Source organism: Meriones unguiculatus, chromosome 10 (assembly GCF_030254825.1).
Source record: "Meriones unguiculatus strain TT.TT164.6M chromosome 10, Bangor_MerUng_6.1, whole genome shotgun sequence".
In the NCBI taxonomy this organism is placed as follows: domain Eukaryota; kingdom Metazoa; phylum Chordata; class Mammalia; order Rodentia; family Muridae; genus Meriones; species Meriones unguiculatus.
In genome coordinates, this window is record NC_083358.1 from 91,586,402 (window position 1) to 91,606,567 (window position 20,166).

A 20,166-nucleotide genomic window follows, 5' to 3' on the forward strand; every position below is an offset into this window, starting at 1 on the left:
GAAGAATGGTGGAATTGGGAAGGGGCTATAGCTGGGATACAAAGTGAATAAATAAATAAATAATAAGTAAAAAGGAAAAAAACTAAAAAAAAAAATAAGTTACTTTGTTTTAAATGAAAAAATTTAAGACAGCTTAGAAAAAAGAAAACATAAACAAAAACATGAAATTTGATAGAAGAATAAAGACACAGACACATACCTGTGGTCCAACCACACCTCCTGGCCCAGGGGGACCTGTTTTGCCTTGAAATCCCTTAAAAGCAAAGTAAAATATATAAAACGCTATAAGCAGAATAAAGAAAAAATTAGAATTCTGCAAACTAATTGGATAACATGATAAATAAAAATCTCATTTGGGCTAAATTTTATTCTTTTCAAATGTCATGAGATAATGTATTAATTTTGTAGAAATGTCCAAAATATTCTATTTTCATTTTTTTTCACATTACAAGGTACTTTTACTTTCAGTGAAATAAAACACTGGGACATAAAATGAAGATGGAATAAAACTGTATTCATATCACTGTTCAACCACATCCAGCAACATATAGAATTTTAATCAAGCAATGTTGATAGATATGTGAAGAATTTCTATATTATTCAGAATAGTTAACTGGTTCTCTATACATAAACTCCTAACCATCTCATAAAGGAAAATATAAAATACATATGTAAAGATAATACTCTTCTTAAGAAGAGTATTGATACAATTATGTGATTATTAATTGTGAAAATAAATTGATTGATGTGAGCAATGAATCAGGTTTTGGCAATATATTCTGGTATCTGTATTTCTCCAGGTACATGAATTAACCTTTCCATGTGCTTTTATTCTGACATATTCCTTTCTCAAGCCACTTAATTAACATTTTAAGTTGAAAAAACAGATAAAAAAACTGGAGGAAAAATAAAAGCAAATAGTGTTTTTGGTATTTTTAATAAGTAAACTAGGGAAACAGTATGAAAAAACAAAGCAGAAGACAAATATAACAAATGAAAGAGGTCACTCTTGTTTGGATGATGACTTAAGGAAGATTACAATTTAATTATTTATACTAAAATTATAGGTAAGTAAATCTGAATATTTATTATTGCAGGAAGTTTATCCATATTACAGAGAAAGGAAGTACATTTCTCCTTTTTTAATATTTGACTTAAAACTATAAGACTTCAACTTGTGCCACACTCTTCAACATTAAAATGAAGTTATTTTGGAAAAAAATATCAGATAAATTGTTTAGTATCATATAATTTAAACTTTGAGGCAGCTAGTGAGTTTGAAAATCTATGACCAGACTATATGCTTTGATACATTCACATGTAAATACACATCTCCATGCACCTGGAGAAATGCAGATTCCAGAACATATTCCCAAAACCTGATTCGGTGCTCACCTCAATCAGTTTCTATTTGTGCACATAGTATATATGTGTATATAAATGTATACATGTAGGAACATATACATAATACTTCCTGGATTATGTCAAAACTTCTATTGCTGCAATTATATATGCCATACTGGTAAGCCCTCACATCTGCCTGTACTATTTATAAATCGTTGACTTGTGCAGAATCCTGGCTTTAATCATTAGGTCTAAACTGGACTTTGCCAATAATGTCTGGTGCCATTTCAATCTTTGCATGAAATAGATCACTGGCTGTGATTCTCTAGCAATTTTCCTCCTGTATGGTACATGGATGCTTTAGATACTAATTTTATTACAAAAGCGCCTTCAGTTCCAAGGATTCTTTCAGTCTCCACATTCAGCCTGCTGAACCATGTGAAAAAGTATTTAACATATGATCTTCTTCTCTTGACTGCCCAAAGAGGCATTTAAGATATATCCAATTCTTTCCTTGACAACTTCAGGTTCACTCACTTGTCCAGATTACTCAGAATCACCATCTACAGTCACCAAATCTAATCAGCTGGACTGTATCTATACATATGTTAACCCATATCAATGAAAAATTTCTACACGGTTTCATATTAGGCAGCTATTTCAGTATGGCCTTTCTTTGGAAATTGTCCTAGGTTTGAAATACATTGATCTTGCCTTTCTCTCTCTTAAACAGCCTATGCTGCTTTTTAAATTTACCCATTCCTTAGGTCTGAATCACCCCCTCCAAACTTTTGAACAATTATGTTTTATTTGAAGGGGAAAATGCATTTCTGAACTTTAAAAAATATATAACATATTTAAAAGGCATTGTCTCAGTAACTGCATGAACATAATAGGTGCACAAAATGGACAGAGTAACACCTGATTAAAATGAATTGATTAAAGTCACTGTTCCATTGAGGAAAAAGTGAAAATTTGAAAACTTACTTACAAATAGCCACACGACTGTTAGCTCAGAAGTATAAACAATGACTTTAGAGAGAACTGGATGATAGTACTGTCCATATGCCTGCCTATATAAAATATTCAGAGCATGTGCAAATATCAAATGGATTTGACATCAAGTTCATGTAAATAAAGTTAGCAAAATTATTACAGTTCAGAGTGGAATTTTCTTACTTCATATTGCTGTACTATGAGACTGCATATGTTTTAATTTTTGAATATTTTACATTAAATTAATATTTTCCAAAATTTTTGAGAATGGAAATCAATTTCATTCATTAATGAGTAATTAGAAAATCTGTTGTAATTCCCAATAAAACATAAAATGAACTAAATTCATTTTATGGTCAATACTGTATTTCACAGCTTCCCTCACATAAATCTATGTTTTTTGGTGTGTGTGTTTAAAATATAAAAAACTATTTGTAGTTTTTATAGGGCAACACCACCACCAAAAAAAGGGAGGCTTCAAAATAAGAGACATAAAAATGTATTTTGAAGGATTATGACTAGAGATGAACTACAAATAAATAATAATAATAAATTTCTGTTTGAAATAAGAAAAACAGACACAATGAAGAATAACCAGTCTAGATTCTGACTCTTCTATGGGATAACTTTGAATTCTTGGAAACAAAATAAGTTGAAAAATAAAACATTTAATTCCTAGCTCTAGCTTATTCACTGGTCTCTTAAAAGTGAAAATCATGATACAATTTTTCAAAATTAATTATGTCTGTCTGTGAGAAACTTCTGGATAAACTTCCTAAAAATGTTGTTTTTTCATTTTTTTACATTTTAATGCTTTATAGTATATGCTTTCTTTTAAAGAAGTAAATACTTTTTAAATTAATTCTTATGAGAATTTCATACAATATATTTTCATCATACTCACACTTCCAATTTTGACTAAATTCAGAAATGGGTGGAGTTTTATTTTAAAAATGAGTGGGATTTTAATTATTAACTCTCTAGTAATTGATTCTTCAAAAGACAATTTGGAAGTATTCTAGAGTTGTTCTAAGGAGGTCCGTGATTCTGGTTCAACTGTTGGCTGGAAGATTTGAGTAAGAATATCTTTGGAAATTTGAGTGAGTATTATTTTTAGAGATCATTTAGATATCATTTCCAAAAGTAAATTTTATTCTGTGGACCCAGTATGTATTTCTTGATTTGCTTTTGGAAAATTCAGAATGTTTCAGGTAAGACTAAGATTTTTTTAATTCACTAGTTTTATTGTGGGAAGCAAGACAGAATTAGACTGCTTATGATGGAGCTGCAGAAAACTAGTAACAGTTCATAATTTTTTACAATGTAATGGCATACAGTTCTAAATATGTTCTGATGCTGGAAGAATGCAGTAATGTGGTTTTCTACAAAATAGTTAAAGGTAAATAAAATTAACTGTTATATCCAATCATTGATTCCAAGGAACCATGTTCAACGATGAAGATTCCTGATTAGAATAACAACCCACTCAGTTAGGCATACATGGAGTTTAAGAGTAGCAACATAAGCAATTAAGCAAACATATCAGTCCACCAAGGGACCGTTACTTTCCCTCAGCTCATGAATTCTAACATAAGGAGAGCCATTTAATTAGTTTATGGTTGTATTCCCCACAGATTTTACAAATCGAATGCAAATCTCAACTTACAATTTCCTATTAGACATGAGGCATATTTTGAAGTTTATTATTTCCTTACAGTTCTCATTTCAGAAAATATCTCATCCTGTAAGTCTGGTAGAAGCATATTCCTTTATGTATGTGGCTTATGAGAGTGTATTTCCCTTAGATCAATGAGCACTGAGGGGAATGGGTGGATGGATCCATAAACAGATGTTAGTGCATGAGTACAAATGGCTACCTTGTCGCAGTATATCACATATGAGATCATCTTGGTTAGCTCATTCGTAGAATGCTGGTAGCAACAATGATCATAATAACAAGCATCCTAGTTTTTCAAGTGAACTTGATAAGGTCAAAACTTGAGTCTATTTAAGTGTTTGCTAAAACATTTTGCTAAGAGGCACAAAAACAGAAAATTGGAACAGATGGAGGAAAAGACATTACGTGACAAGTCTAAATGGGAGGTCTCCATGAAACACCAGGAGACCAAGATCCTATGAATCAACTAAGCCAGATACATATGAGCTCACAGAGACTGAAGCAGCAAGCACAGTGTCTGTACAGGTCTGTACCAGGTCCTCTGCATACATGTTATAATAGGACTCCTGAGTAAATAAACCAGTGGGTCTCTGATTCTTGTGCCTGCTCTTGGGGCTCTTTTCTTTCTGTTGACTTGTCTTGTCCAGCCTCTATGTGATGTTTTGTTTGATTGTTATCTCTTAGATGCCTATTCTTTTTTTAATGAGAAACAGAAAGGGGGTTGATCTGGAGGGGAGAGGAGGTAGGAAGGAAGTAGGAGGAATAGAGTATGGCATAACTATAATCAGGATACATTGTGTAAGGAAAGAATCTATTTCCAATAAAAGGAAAAAAGACAGTAAAAGCAGAAAGAAGATAAAAGAGTTAATTACAGTGGAGATGGGTAGACTACAATAAAAGTGAGTGGGATATTACATTACTAAATTCAAATAAAGTTAATCGTGTCAGTACAGCAAGAGAGAGAACAGAAAAGAAAGAAAGCTATTCAGTCCACCAGTTTTCAACTGGTAAGTTAACTGTTAATAATAATACAGGCCTTTGTGAAGTTATGTTTTCTGAGAGATAAAAAAAAATTAAATTCAAAACAACAGCAACAATAATGATAATAATAATCACTAACAGTTTCTCCACGCTGTCCAGGGTGTCCTGGTAGTCCATCCTTCCCAGCAGGACCCTGAAAAAACAAACATTAAATATTCAAGTCTCATAAATACTTCTCACGGGATGTTGCAGCCCAAGGGTAACAAGTTAGATCACCATCTTGCATTTTATAGAAAATCGCATTTGCATAGTTTTTTTCTTTTTTTTTTTAAATACGAGGTGATTTTATATGAACTTACTTGTGAATTGCCTCCTTATAAGAAACAGACAATGGGAACTCGGCAGAACTATATTCAGGGTACCTTGCATTTCGATGAATTTATTCATATGCACCTTTTATGAATTTTAAAACATATATGCATATGTTTGTAATTTTACTTTAGCCAGAAACATTAGTTATCCAGTGCTTGGAAATAAAACGTGCATTATCTCTTTTCTATTTTAGCGATCTGTTCACAATTGAATTCAAAGTAAATGAAATGTAGATAAAAGAGAAAGCTAGTGTCCTCTAGTGGCCATCAGATTTCTGACAAAACGAGAAAGAAATGCCAGCTTGTAAAAACATTGCCATTTTGCCTGTCAAGCTGCTTCAAGTAAATGAAAAACAGCAATGTTCATTTCTAGAAGTCGTCAGGAATTAAGTGTTTCTCTAAATTTTCTGACATATTCTCTAAGATGCAAAATACTTATGAAAACAAGAAAAAAATTTTACTACATTCCTGCTTTTTGCAAAAGGGGCTGTTTGACATGTCTGAAGAAAAAAAATGAATTAACTAAGTACTTAGAAAATGCAACTTTGCAGAGTCAATAAAAGTTTTTAAAAAGCATAGCTATGTAAGGATCCTACGTTCTAAATACTTAACAGAGATTGACTGCTGCTTTCAACAATCTCATAGGCTATAACCCTCAGAAGCCATTCAAGCATCTGCTCATTTTTCAAAACATATTTAATAGGTGCATAAACACATTCTCTCTATTCTGAAAAAATGCAGATAGACAGCCATTTTAATCAAGGTATATTTAATGACTGGCGCACCACCCCTTGCTACTGTTAATTACTTAGATAATGCTCTCTTCAAAGTTCTATTTTTATATATGCTAATATAATATATTATATATGCTGTTAAGGAGCCAGTTTGAACAAAAGCTTGGACTCAAAATATAGTTTCATGGGTGTTTTTCTTCAATTTTGATGAAAATAGTAGCAGTGTGGCTGGCTTGCTTCAGGAGTGTTTGTATCAGTGCCCCCCAAAATTTCTGGAACCTGATCCCTTCCATTTCAACACAAAAGATGCTGTGTGAATTACCAGCTTTAGCTAGTTCCTGTGAGGAAGGCTTGCTGAGTGTTTTTATTGCTGTTTGAGATCAGCATGGTGATACCACTGTCGACCCCTCCACAAGGCAAAAATGGGTAGTTATAAAATAACTTATAAGCTATAAAATAACTTATATTATTATTAATTTTATAAATTTAATTTATATATTTATTTATTACAGTTTATTTACTTTGTATCCCCTCTACAGCCCTCTTTCTTGTTTCCTCTCATTACCGCCCACCCTCCCTTTCCTTCCCCCATACTCTTTCCTTAGTCCCCTCATAGGGAAGGATCTCATCCCCTTCTATCTGACCCTAGCCTATCATGTCTCATCGAGGCTGGCGCAGCATCATCTTTCTCTGTGGCCTGGCAAGGCTACACCCCCCCAGGAAGAGGTGATCAAAGAGCCAGCCACTGAGTTTATGTCAGAGACAGCCACTATACCTTACTAGGGAACCCACTTGGAAACTGAGCAGCCTATGGGCTTCCTGTGAACAGGGGGTCTAGGTCCTCTCCATGCATGGTCCTTGGTTGCAGTATTGGTCTCTGCAGGATCCCCTGGGCCCTGGTAATTTGCTTTTGTTGCTCTCCTTGTGGAGTTTCTTTCCCCTCCAGGTCTTTCTATCTCCCTCTTCTTCTGTAAGGTTTCCTGCACTCTGCCCAAAGTTTGGCTGTGAGGCTCAGTATCTCCTTTGATACCCTGGTGGGTAGAGTCTTTAAGGGTCCTCTGTGGAAAGCTCCTGTTCTGTTCCTTGTCTTCTCTTACTTCCAATGTCTATCCTTTTTTGCCCTTCTCAATGAGGATTAAGCATCTTCCCTAGGGCCCTCTTTGTTGTTTAGCTTCTTTAGGATTATAGATTTTAGCATGTTTATCCTATATTATATGGCTAATATCCACTTATGAGTGAGTATATATCATATGTATCTTTTCTGTTTCTGGGTTACCTCACTCAGGATGATCTTTTCTAGTTCCCACAATTAGTTATCTCTTCAATAGCCATTAGGTATATAGAACTAAAGTATGCACCTTTGCCCACAGCTTAGAAAAACACAGAAACACATAGTTAATTGCTAATAAATTGACATAGATTCAGATTTGCAAAACAAACAAAAAAACTAAAACATTTCATCTACTGCTACTGTTTTAACACAGATAGGGTAAATGTGTTATAAATCTGAAGACAGACTAAAAGGATTTTAGTTGAAGGATTTAATACATATACCTGGCTTCTTCCCCCAGGATATTAAAATGTCATCAAATATGTGCATAGTGATCATTGTGAGACCTACACGTTTCTTAACACACCTGAATGTAAGCAGTAAGTAGCTTGCTCCTTAATGGTAAAAATTATACCTAAATTAGCAAAATGATCATCCTTTGAAATAGTGATCTTAAATCTAAACGATGCTATCTTGGAGTCATAGTGACTTTTAATAGAGTTCCTAGAGGTTCTGAGGAGTACAGTTAATGGGACAAAGAGCAATATCATCAGGCTGTTCCTTGAATTCAGTATAAATTTCAAATTTTTGTAATTAATACGAAATTAGTGTAGAGTTTTACTCTACACTACTAATTAACAAAATAAAGCTAACTAATTTTCCAGCAGACTCATGACACTGATTTTAAAATAATATTTTGTTCATCAAAAGTGGCTGCTACTTCAATATATTTGGAAGAGGAATGAATGAACAACCTCATCTACATAAAGCTTTGCATATTCATCAAGGGACTCTGTGATAACACAAGTAATTGCTTAAAGATCTTTCCTTCCTTCTAATTGACCCTGAGTTTGGATTCAACTAAAAATAGAATTTCCCTCATGATAGTCATGTTACAAATTTTAATCTTTTTCTTAAATTAGGTAACTATATGGTACAGAAACGTGGTAATATTGATATTAGACAGCTGTGTTGCATTGATTCTCAGCCTAGAATTCCAATATTTTGAGACAAAGACAAGAGGGAAGCCAGGAGTCTAACAGAGCCTTCATTTGAATGTTGAGACAATATCCAGAAAGAAAGAGACAAGGGAGGAGAAAGGAAGAGAAGGAGAGAGTGAGAAAGAAGGAAGGAAGGGAAAAAGAAGAAAGGAAAAAAAGAAGGAAGAAAGAAATGAAGGAAGGACGGAAAAAAGGAAGGAAGGAAAAACAACCAAAAACAAACCTCAAAAAAAAAAAGAAACAAAAGCCTAAAAATGGTTTGAAATTTACAGATTCCAAACAAAACATTCCAAATGCTGAATATGTGTATTTTTTTTACCTAATTTTAAAATTCAAAGTGAAATAATTTTAGTTAGTTCCATCTCTCAATTTCAATACTGTATGTCAGTATTTTATTTTGCCAAAAGTTATACAATAATGCCAAAAATATGGCAGAAACTTTTATATCAAGAGTTAATATTTGTCAGAAAAAAGTATATAATAATTCTTCATAAAGTGACATCTCTCCAATCAACCTGGGCACACTTCTCAAGTACAGCTCATTACTGTAAGTCTCATACCTTATTATAAAGAATGTTAGTACATGAGCAATTACTCAAAGCTTACTAAAAAGCACAAGGAAGAGAAGACTAAAATGATCTAAAAAAAATGAGTCCAATAGCTTTGTTTAAAAACAAACTTATATTACAAGGGCAGATTGTTATAATGCAAATGAATAAAAATTTATGAAAATACTAAATGCTTTATTGGATTATTTGGGAGAAAATTATCTAAATACATGATACCAAAACCCTTATTGAAAATGTTCACAAAAGTATGAATGTGCAAATTAGGAGCTATGATTTCAACTTTAATGTGAAACTTTACATAGAGATTATTATTCATTCAAACAAATGCATGTAAAAATTTTATACAGAGGCAGTAGTAACATTCTATTTTAATGTCAGCTATTTGAACTGATCTTCAACTTTGAGGACATATGAAATTATTTCTTGACGCATTTTAAATAATAAGAAGAATAGTTTGGTCTTAAAACACATTCTAACTGATAAATCAACCAAGGACGATGCATGGAGAGGACCTAGATCCTTTGTTCAGATGTACCCCATGGACAGATCAGTTTCCATTAGGGTTTTCTAGTTAGAGGAACAGGAGTAGTTTCTGGCATGAACTTGGTTGCCTGCTCTTTGATTACCTACCCCTGGTGAGGTGGCTTTACTAAGCCACAGAGAAAGAGGATCCAGACAGTCCTGCTGAGACCTTATAGGCTAGGGTCAGATAGTAAGCGAGGAGGTCCTGCCCTATCAGTTGACTAAGGGAGGGACATAAGGGGGAAGAAGGAGGATGGAACCAGGAGGAGACGATGGAGGGGGCTACAGCCAGGATACAAAGTGAATAAATTGTAATAAATAATAATAAACAACACATTCTAAGCACCTCCTAAAATTATTACAAAAGGTTAAGAAAAGTTGTCTATAGCAGACATTTCATTTATGTTGGTATTTCAAGACGAGTAATTTATCAGAATGACTTATGCAAATGCTAAACTCTGAGAAGAACCTGTCTAGCCTAGACTATAGGAATGGTTTATAAACATTAGCCTTGGTCAGATAGTGTGAAAAGGCTGTTAAACCATGGCTAGGGCCTCTTTCCTGATTTTTTATTTAAGTAGAGTAGATCTTGATGTTCCAATGTTCCAAGTGCTGCTGCTGCTGGGGACAGAATTATAACTGATAACCTCTGCACCAGGCAGGTGCATAAATTCATTATAACTCACATTAAGAGTCACAGACAGACAGACAGAGAGACAGAAAACAACTGAACTGATCCTACCTGATAGTCCCTTAAGTATTTAAGTTTGAAAACAAAGAATTTTCAGTAACTTTGTGAGGAATAATAATGATAACATTTAAACTGCACTGAACTGAGAAAATTTTATAAAGAATTCTAAGAATCTACTGAAGCCAAGCATGTCTTTAATGTACATGTCTTTAATCCTAGCAATCAGAAGGCGGAAGTGGAAAGACCTCTGTACTAGAGGTAGTAGTCTAGGTAGTGACTTCAGGCCACCCACACTTTACTCACTTTGTATCCCCCCAGGGTTCCCTCCCTCCTCCCATCTCAATCCCTCCCTTCCTCCACCCTCTGCCTGCATGCCCCTCCCTAAGTCCACTGATAGGGGAGGTCTTCTTTTCCTTCCTTCTGATCCTAGTCAATTAGGTCTCATCAGGAGTGGCTACATTGTCCTCTTCTGTGGCCTGGTAATGCTGATTCCCCCTCATTAGGAGGTGATCAAAGAGCAGGCCCATCAGATGTCAGAGACAGTCCCTGTCCCCATTACTATGTAACCCACTTGGATACTGAACTGCCATGATCTACATCTGTGCAGGGGTCTTAGGTTATCTCCATGCATAGACCTTGGTTGGAGTATCAGTCTCAGGAAAGACCCCTGTGCTCAGATATTTTGGTTCTGTTTCTCTCCTTATGGAGTTCCTGTCCTCTCCAGATCTTACTGTTTCCCACTTCTTTCCTAAGATTCCCTGCACTCTGCCCAAAGGTTGCCTATAAGTCTCAGTATCTACATTGATAGTCTGCAGGGCAAAGATTTTCAGAGGTCCTATATCAGGCTCCTGACTTGTTCCCTCTTTTCTCCTTCTTCTGATGTCCAGCCTCTTTGCTTTTATGGATAGGAACTGAGCATTTTGGCAAGAGACCTCCCGCTTGATTAGTTTCTTTAGGTGTACAGATTTTAGTAGGTTTATCCTATATTATACGTCTATATGAGTGAGTATATACCGTGTGCATATTTCTGCTTCTGGGATAGCTCACTCAATGTATTGATTTTAAGGGTGATTGAGAAATAGTAATTATACTCTTCTATTTTTTATTTCATATGTTGCTTAACAAGAGACATTTAAATTATGTTCCAAAAACATGTATGAAGTTAAAACACTAAAAATGAATTCTTTAATGTTTTAATTAAAATATTATTTTATAAAGGTGTCTTACAAAATTTACATTTTGAAGTATTAAAATTGTAAGCTATGACTATCAAGCACTGAAATATTATCTAACAAAGCAAAAGAGAATGTTACACTTACAGGAGGGCCTTTTGGTCCAGGGAATCCAACTGGACCCTGAGGTCCTTGAGGGCCCTGGGAATAAAAAGCATTAGAGAAAATTTAACAACAGGTATTCAAGGATATGTGTTTGTGCTTTGAGCTTCATTTCTTCATACAAAACAGTGGAAGGATGAATTTCCCATCTTAGTCAAGAAGGCATGGCAATATAGCAGTGTGACCAGTCTAACCTACAAGTGAAATAATTTTTAACTATAGGAAACTGCACACCATACCAATGTTCCTACCTTAAGAGCAAAGGGAATGTTTAGAGTTCATATAAAACGCTAATATCTAAAGATATACCCCATGTACGCATGTACGCATCCACCTCAAAGGCTCAGGCAATAGGGAGGAAGAGAGCGCAGGGAGTAGACTCATTACAAAGATGGTAGCCATACATAAACAAGCGTGGTCACCTGAACAGGTACGAATGATACTGGCCATATCAAGTCAGTCATGAGAGTCTGGTGAGCTCACGTGGTGACTCTATAGTTCACTGAACTATTGACAATGGATAGAACTTAGATATTAGGATAGACTGTCTTTACACTGCACCTACTTCTGAGACCACTAAGCTCAAACAGACAGTTCACACCAAGGGTCAGCCACATAGAGAACCCTAGATGATCTCAGCTGGTCACAAAGTTAAACATAGACATAACAGTGTGAGGAAGATCTGTGCGGAGAATGAGATAATAAACAGTGGTGGAAGGGAAGTGGGAGGAGAACTGTGGAAAAAGGGTCTGTATGCCTTGTATATATATATGTGAACTTCTCTAAGAACAAACTTAAGTAATTAAAAATCATTAAGTAAAAGTAGAGCATAGCCATCTGTATTGAGAAGTTACACGGTATTTATACTTTTAATTTTGGCTGGAAACATTTATGAAGATATTAAACCTAAGATCAATAAACCTCCAAAGGAAAACCTGCAATGGACTTTAAACAAGATGTGTCTCTAATAAGATACAGTGAACAGGAAGCATAGTTGTTCACTAAAATGTCAAGACACCCCTAGCCCTACCAAGTATGCTGTGGCAATAATTCTTTCATTTGTCAGCTCTGTTCCCTGCGTTAGACTCTTTTGTAGACAAGATGAAATTTACTCTATGGTTATTGCTATTAACCTTCTACCCTGATATGCATTTATAATACCATTCCTACCTTGATACTTAATTGGTTATATTATTCAGGTTCTTATTTACTTATCTTTAAAATGGATGAAGTCCATGCAGTGGTAGTGATTGTTTTGGTATAAAAAAATGGATTGGTAAAAGTTAAGCCTGTATTTGCTAAACACAGAATTATATCTATAAAAGGAAGACATACAAAATGGGACATAATATATATGAAATGTCTTGTGAAATAAGATCAATATTAAACTTACTGTTTCCAAAGCAAGAAAACAACTTATTGAAATGGGTCTTCAATATACTTTACTTTTTATGTTATCAATTTTGTCTTCTTAAAGTAACTTTCAATAGCATTTTAATCCAATGTTACATCACAAACAAGTATAAACTTTTCTTATTGCCAGAATCTATATTAAAATTGAAAAATTCAGTGTATTCATGAAGTTAAAAAGTAATGATATGAAACTGACAAACACTGAGCTAAATTTTTGATAACAATTCATTATAAGACTAAATATTTTATTCACTTTATAATTATTTGTGAATCATCCGCTACTATTGTATCTACAACATTTTAGCTTCCCTATTCCCCCTCCAACTTCTCACATTTCCCCCACTCCATTTCAATTCCTGAACTCTTCTATAATTAGTAATACACAGATGCACACACGCAAACACACACATGCACACAACCTATTTACTTGCTAGAGCCCACTTCTTGTCACTCTCTTGTGCATGTACTCAGGACTAGCAACTTAGGACCATACCAGGTGAAAAACAGAAGGTGAGGAATGGGTTGCACAACACTTGTGACTAAATAAATAAATAAGATGCTCCTATGTGTGGAAAGGTACAAGGTAGGAAAGGGAGGTATGGATAAAGGAAGTTAGGTCAACAACAACAACCACAAAAACTATGTTTTGAAAAGTTACAAGTAGACTTAATACTTTACATGCTAACTAAAAATTAAGAGAATAGTTTAATAATAAAATATTAAGTTATTAAAATTTAAAAACTAGAATAACATGTGTTTATCAATACTAAAAAAAATGAATTATATTTGAAATTCCTGTCAGAAAACGGAGAGATAATATGAATATGTATACCATTTACCCCATATAAAAGGAATAATATTTTCTCCCTATGTAGAAACTGAATAAATGCACAAATTTATTATCTTACTCTATTCTACAAAAAGAAAAGAAAACAAAGTGAAGCAAACAAACTAATAGAACACCCTCCCTCTGATCTTCAAAGTACACAGCCCCAACTCTTGATGCCATCTCCCAAGTACTCAGGTTGGTCAGTCATTCTGTCTTACATATCAAGATGTACTTTCATTGGTGCTTTAAAGCATAATAAAACTCAGTTGTCCCATGGCTTGTTAAACTGTCCTATTAATTTAATGATTCACCCATTTAAATTAACTACATATTTTTATGAACAATGTTGAACTATAAAATATATCAAAATATACATTATTTACGAATTCAAAATGTATGAGATGAATGGACTTGATTTAGAAATAGCTCACATAGAGAGAAAAACATGTAGGGAGTAATTTAATTAAATATGAGTCGGGCCATGAAGAAACGTTAATTGAATATGTATTTTTCTTCTAATCTACTGTTTTGTTACACAGAGAAAATAAATTTCGCTTGAGATTTTAATTTAGAAATTCAAATTCTCATGCTCAGTTCCCAGTTCTCCATTTCAGATGTGCCTGTTTTCCCCTCATGAGACACTAACTTTCCAGTTCCATATAAAAATATACAGAAAATGATGGGCTGGGGAGATGGCACAAACACAAAATTTGAAACTCAGAATCCCTTTTATAAAAAAAAGCTCAATACGGTGTCTGTGTCTGTAGTCTCACCATTCCCACCGGGAAATGGGAAGTACAGGCAGATGAATCCTGGGCCAAACAGCCCAGCACACTGGATAGAAAAAACAATAAAGAGAACATGTCTCAAAAAAAAATGGGGGAAGGAAGAACCCATATCAGAAATTGTCCTCTAATTTCCATGCATACACCCTCATTCACATACACTGATGCCCAACTACACACAAACATAACTACACATCTCAAGCATAAGATACCTACAAAACGACATAACCATAGTTAATAATACAGGATGTCATTATAAAAGAAAACTAAGACTGATTATGATTTCTTTTGATGTGATACGAACATTTAAATTCAAAATTCTTGGAAGACAATTGCTTTCAAGTAATGAAAATTAATGTTTCGTCTCTTGCCAAAACAGCCAAACAAAGGTCTTGGTTGCTCCTCTGTATTTGGCTTTATTTTATATCAGCTGAAAATCAATTTACTAAATAGTTTTTTTTTTTTTTTTTTTATTTACTGGAATAGATGTTTTATCTCGCCTGGAATGCCCATTGATTGTGACTTAATGGCTACTTGGTACTTGCATTTTACCAACACAATGTTACTGCCAGCCCCAGCAACACATTATTCACTAATATGGAAAACAAGAGAAAGCATAAGGATCAAGGTACATTTCAAATAACAACTGTATTTAGAATGGAGTAAGAGTAATACCTCAGGCAAATTATGCACAGTATCTCACTCATTTCTATAAAAATTGTTTGCACCTCACCTTGTAAGGTTTTACATTGGCAGGGGAGAGGAATTTTAAAGAGTAAGAATGTCTAGGTGAATGCATGCATGTGTCTGTATACACACGTACTCTTCTGCAGAATTTAAAGGCTTAGAAAAGTTTGTGCATTAATTGGCTAGGCCATACGTACTCTTTCACCTGGAGGGCCAGGAGGGCCATCACCACCCGAAGTACCCTGGCAACAAAAGAAAAGAAAAGCATGAAAACAAACTCTAAGTTGATTCCTTTTCTCAGCACTTCTCAAGATGGATTTGCGACACAAATCAGAGTAAGTTTGGATGATACCTTTGGCCCAGGTTTTCCCGTGGGACCTCTGGCGCCTCTGGAACCGCGAGGACCCTGCAGAAGAGAACAGAACACTGACCCAATGCCAAGCAAATCTGAAAACAAACGTGGAAAACTAATATCAAAATGGAAGTCACTGTATAAAACAAAGTACCCACCGTTGGACCACGTTGACCTCGGGGGCCTGGTTTGCCAGCGACACCCTAAGAAAGACAGCCCGAAGAGTTTAAATGTGAAATAAGTATGTCACGGTAAATAGGGTTAAGAAACAAAGACTCATGCAGCTCTGGACAATATACATATGCGCCGTACCCGAGCACCTTTCTCGCCGTTAGCACCTGGAAATCCAGGAAATCCAGTGGAACCCTGAAAAAATAAAAATAATTATCAAAAAATATGATTATTACAATTTTCATGCCACAAGCTCCAGTTATTTTGCAAACGATTACATTGATTTGGTCACGGACGGTAGCGTTTAAGTAAAAAGTAGGTGCTTGCTTTGGATGCTCATGACAAAAACCATGATCTTTAAAAAATAATGAGTTTTTAAGTCATTACACAAAGACCCTTCTTGCATTTGAAAGTGAACTTACAGTGGAGTCTGAAAGCCTGGAAGCATGAATTGATAAGAAGAAAAATTAGTATTTAAATTTAAAACTAAAGTACTAAAGAATTCACTGTACCTTTTATTATTAAATAGAAGTTTAAGAATATTTTATAAAAAATAGATTTTAATTTAATAGTCCATACATTTGCTCCAATACTAAAGAAACATTATATTTTCATAAAGAGTAGTTACAATATAAAATGTGTCCTTATTTAATGTTAATATATTTATACAAATATCCTTTCAATAATTTTATTTTAAATTCTATAACATCATACACACTATAAAGCTTTATTTACCTTTCTAACTGGTTTTGAATACGATCACATTTTCTTAATCGCATAAGTCAGACACAAAGTGCTGTGTTTACAATAACAAAGACCTACAGTCACATCTTATGCCTCTCAAGAACTATTGCAGTAGAGTAAAAGCATGTCTTCTCCTCTTTGAGTTTATTTTTTGTTCTTGTTGCAAAAGAGGGTAATGATCTATAAATATGTCTTAGTACTTGGAAGTTTGTGGGAGAGTGGAAAAAGAGAAATTCAACGTTCATCTATAAAAAATGTGGGGTATAAGTGATAATATTAGATAATAAACAATGTTTAAAAATGTAATAAGCCCATAAGTGCACTTAATATAAATGGCTATATTTTACTAGTGAAACATAGCTTAAGTCCCAATAATAAAATCCCCCATTTTATCTTGGGCTTATGCCCAGACTTTTATCTTCTCAGACATTTCTTTGACCACTATCCAAGCAGGCTTATGTCTTTATTAAATAAAGAAACAGAGAATATAGAATTTCAAATTCTTTTCTATAAATTTTCTAAATATCTCCCTATAAATGGTGGAGGAGAGAGTTTTCAAGTATCTATATTTCTTGCTTAAACCATTTGTATGGATGAAATAAAATATTGTTGTGCAAGATGCCTAATTTGAGAAAATAATGAGACTTTTACCATTTATATTCATCTCCACGCATTAAGGGGGGCACAGCAACAGTCTTGGACTTCTTTGTCTTTATGTTTTAAATCAACATCTTTGAAGTGACTTCTCCTCAAAATAATGTCCTCAACATGATAAATGTCCCATATATATCAGAATAAACTGCAATATTCTTAAAAATACAAAATTTGAGTAGCCCTCCAAACTTACTGAATCTGAGAAACACTCAGCTAAAGACTTAGAAATTAGAGCACTGACTCTTCAGTTGACCTATTCTTAATAATGGAGAAAAGTTTGGAGCTCGAATTTATGAATGAACAGTCACCTGTAATGGTCATGTGCAGAAGGTGGCGAAAGAATGTAGTAAATATTTCATATTTAGTGATCAAGCTAGTCAAGAAAAGTGTATTGATGTTCCATTTCAACACAGAGTCAAATAATGATCTGAAGGATACACTATATTGCTTGTATGATTAGATTTTCAGTATATTTTGTGTTGACTATACAGTAATTTATGATTAACTTGAGAAGAAATAGTTAAGTTTAAAATGGAGAGAAAAGCTCGGTATATAACTATTTGAAGGAATTTGAAACCTTCACTATCTTTGTCTTCAGAATCAGAGGAAGTCATCTCTGTTAGTTGATTTGTGCCTAAAATTTTAACATGGAAATATGGCCTGGAATAGAAATCGATTGCATTACTTATACATAAACAAATGTTTGCTCTGACTAAAATAAATAACTACCTTATTTACAAATAAAGTATTAAGGAAATTGTGATTAATATTGATTTCCTTTTTAATGTTAATTTTAATTTTTTTTCACAGTTTAATCATTATATTCCCGCAGTGAAACCCCATCTCTCAACTCCTCCCACTCTCATCCTTCCTTCATCTCCCCCCCAATCTCCTTTGTCTAGTCCACTGAAAGGATTTCCTTTTTTAATTATTTTTTTAACATAGTATGTGGGAAAACCAAGAAAAATGCTCTACACACCAATTTTTTATGTAATATGTTGTCAACAAAGTACACAATGCACATTCAAGTAAACATTACCTTTAAATTAATAAAACACACACAGAAAACAGTAAATTAAAAGACAGGTTACAACTTAGTGCTGAAATTACATGGCAATTAAATTAAAAAAAACTTGCAAAATTATTTTGTATGATGTTTAAGTATAAAACTATTCTACTTTATGATAGGTCTCAGGTTCTGACACAACTGTCATCTTTTATTACATCTTTATTACATTTAGCTCATTTTGCTCTGAAGACATTATAGAAATGAGTGTTTAACTAACGGTCTTAAAGTATGTACAGTTTAGGAGACAAAGTTGATTTTTCATGAAATATCAATGTCTGTTAAAACTTCACTAGCTCCCATATAACAAAATAGTTAATGCTTTCTTTGATATCTCATGTGACTATCACTGCTTTTTGTTTTAAAGTAGATGTCTAATGTTCTTATCATAGTTAAGATAAGTTAAATATTGGAGTTATGAAGAAAACTAGCATTAAACATGGATGCCTATAGTCTACACATTGAGGTTAAAGGATAAAGAAAAGGATCATCTTACTGTGAAATGAAACATTTTCTTTTTGTCAACTCTTGCATTTTAATAGTAAGAATTCAGAGAATGTTGATAAGAAAATTGATGCTGGCAAAATGGAATACATAATTTCATATAAACTTGAAAGATACAGTGTGTTCATTCAAAAGATACTAAGACTGTTTCCTATCATTTTTAAATCAAAAATGAAAGAACATTATGATTGCTGTGCATCTTAGTAAACAGATTTCACAACATAAAATAGAGATAGCTTATGGATCTGGGCTGTGCAACAAATGAATCTCTACAAACACAACTGTGCTGAATTTCTAACTTTTGAAAAGAATGTAAATGGGAGCCAGAGCAACATATCACATATGAGATGAAAGATATAAAAGGCAATGACCAACATTTTCAATCCGAACAACATTTCAATTACGCTTGTATCATTTTAAAAATACATCCTATTACATAAGGAAATCAATGGATTTTGAAAACCAAATCAATGGCAAGCCTAATATACACTGCATATGAAAATGAGTGAAACCTGTGGTACTCATGTTTCCATGTTGGAAACAAAATTTTGTCATCCACAGGTCATCTATGAAGTTTATTAACACATGCTTGAAGATGTAACATAGTTAGAATTTTCTAAATATGCTATATTTTCTCTGCTTAGTGGGTAAAATACAAAAGATAAAACAGATTAATGTAGAAATGCATCTTATGTATGTACACATACTTAAAAGAAGAAGGAGCTAAGAAGGAGCATGCATGTCAATCACGCACATGGGGCCTTAAGCAGCAGGGCTGAGAGTTCTGTGCCAGCATGGACTATATAGCAAGATCCTGTTTTTAAAGGAGAAGAAATAACTACCCAAATATTAATTAACATTTACATATTAGTTGTATATCTATCTAAATAATTAGTCAGTATGTCAAGGTTAGCAAAAAATAGTTTTTTATAAGATGAAAAATGTTCATGTTCCAAAATAAACAGGCATTCATAAATCTATTTTAATTATTAAAATATGTATAAATATTTCAATATCACAAACTGAAATTTGAAAAAAATAGTTAACTAATCTGTGAACCCCAAAAGATAAAAACATGTACAAATTCTGAAACCTGTAATGTCCCTTTTATTGACTTAAAGGATCTAATAAGTTGTAAATACATTAAGAATCTTGAGACTCCTCCCAGCAGGGATCAAAGCAGGTGTTGAGAAATCCAGCCAAACTTTGGGCAGAGTGCAGGGAGTCTTAGAGATAGAAGTACCATGAGGGAACAGGAGCTCCACAAGGAGACCAATAGAGACAACAAATCTGGTCCCAGGGGGTCCTGTGGAGATGGATACACCAACCAAGAACCATGCATACATGGAGAGGACCTAGATACCCTGCTCAGATATACCCAATGGGCGGCTCAGTCTCCATTTAGGTCGCCAAAAAAGGGCAGCAGGGATTGTCTCTGACATTGACTCAAGGGCCTGCTCTTTAATCACC

At 34.0% G+C, this 20,166-nt stretch overlaps 1 protein-coding gene across 3 annotated transcripts in view; it reads right to left on the reverse strand.

The window, feature by feature from the left end:
* Col11a1 (collagen type XI alpha 1 chain) overlaps positions 1-20,166 on the reverse strand; it is a 214,391-nt gene that overhangs the window by 76,191 nt on the left and 118,034 nt on the right. For all 3 annotated transcript variants that reach the window (XM_060392852.1, XM_060392851.1, XM_060392850.1), the window contains 7 exons: positions 15,870-15,923; positions 15,716-15,760; positions 15,558-15,611; positions 15,403-15,447; positions 11,477-11,530; positions 5,139-5,192; positions 200-253 (listed from right to left, as the gene is read on the reverse strand). In XM_060392852.1, coding sequence (XP_060248835.1) covers positions 200-253; positions 5,139-5,192; positions 11,477-11,530; positions 15,403-15,447; positions 15,558-15,611; positions 15,716-15,760; positions 15,870-15,923 — 360 coding nt within the window. The remainder of the gene's footprint in view (positions 1-199; positions 254-5,138; positions 5,193-11,476; positions 11,531-15,402; positions 15,448-15,557; positions 15,612-15,715; positions 15,761-15,869; positions 15,924-20,166) is intronic.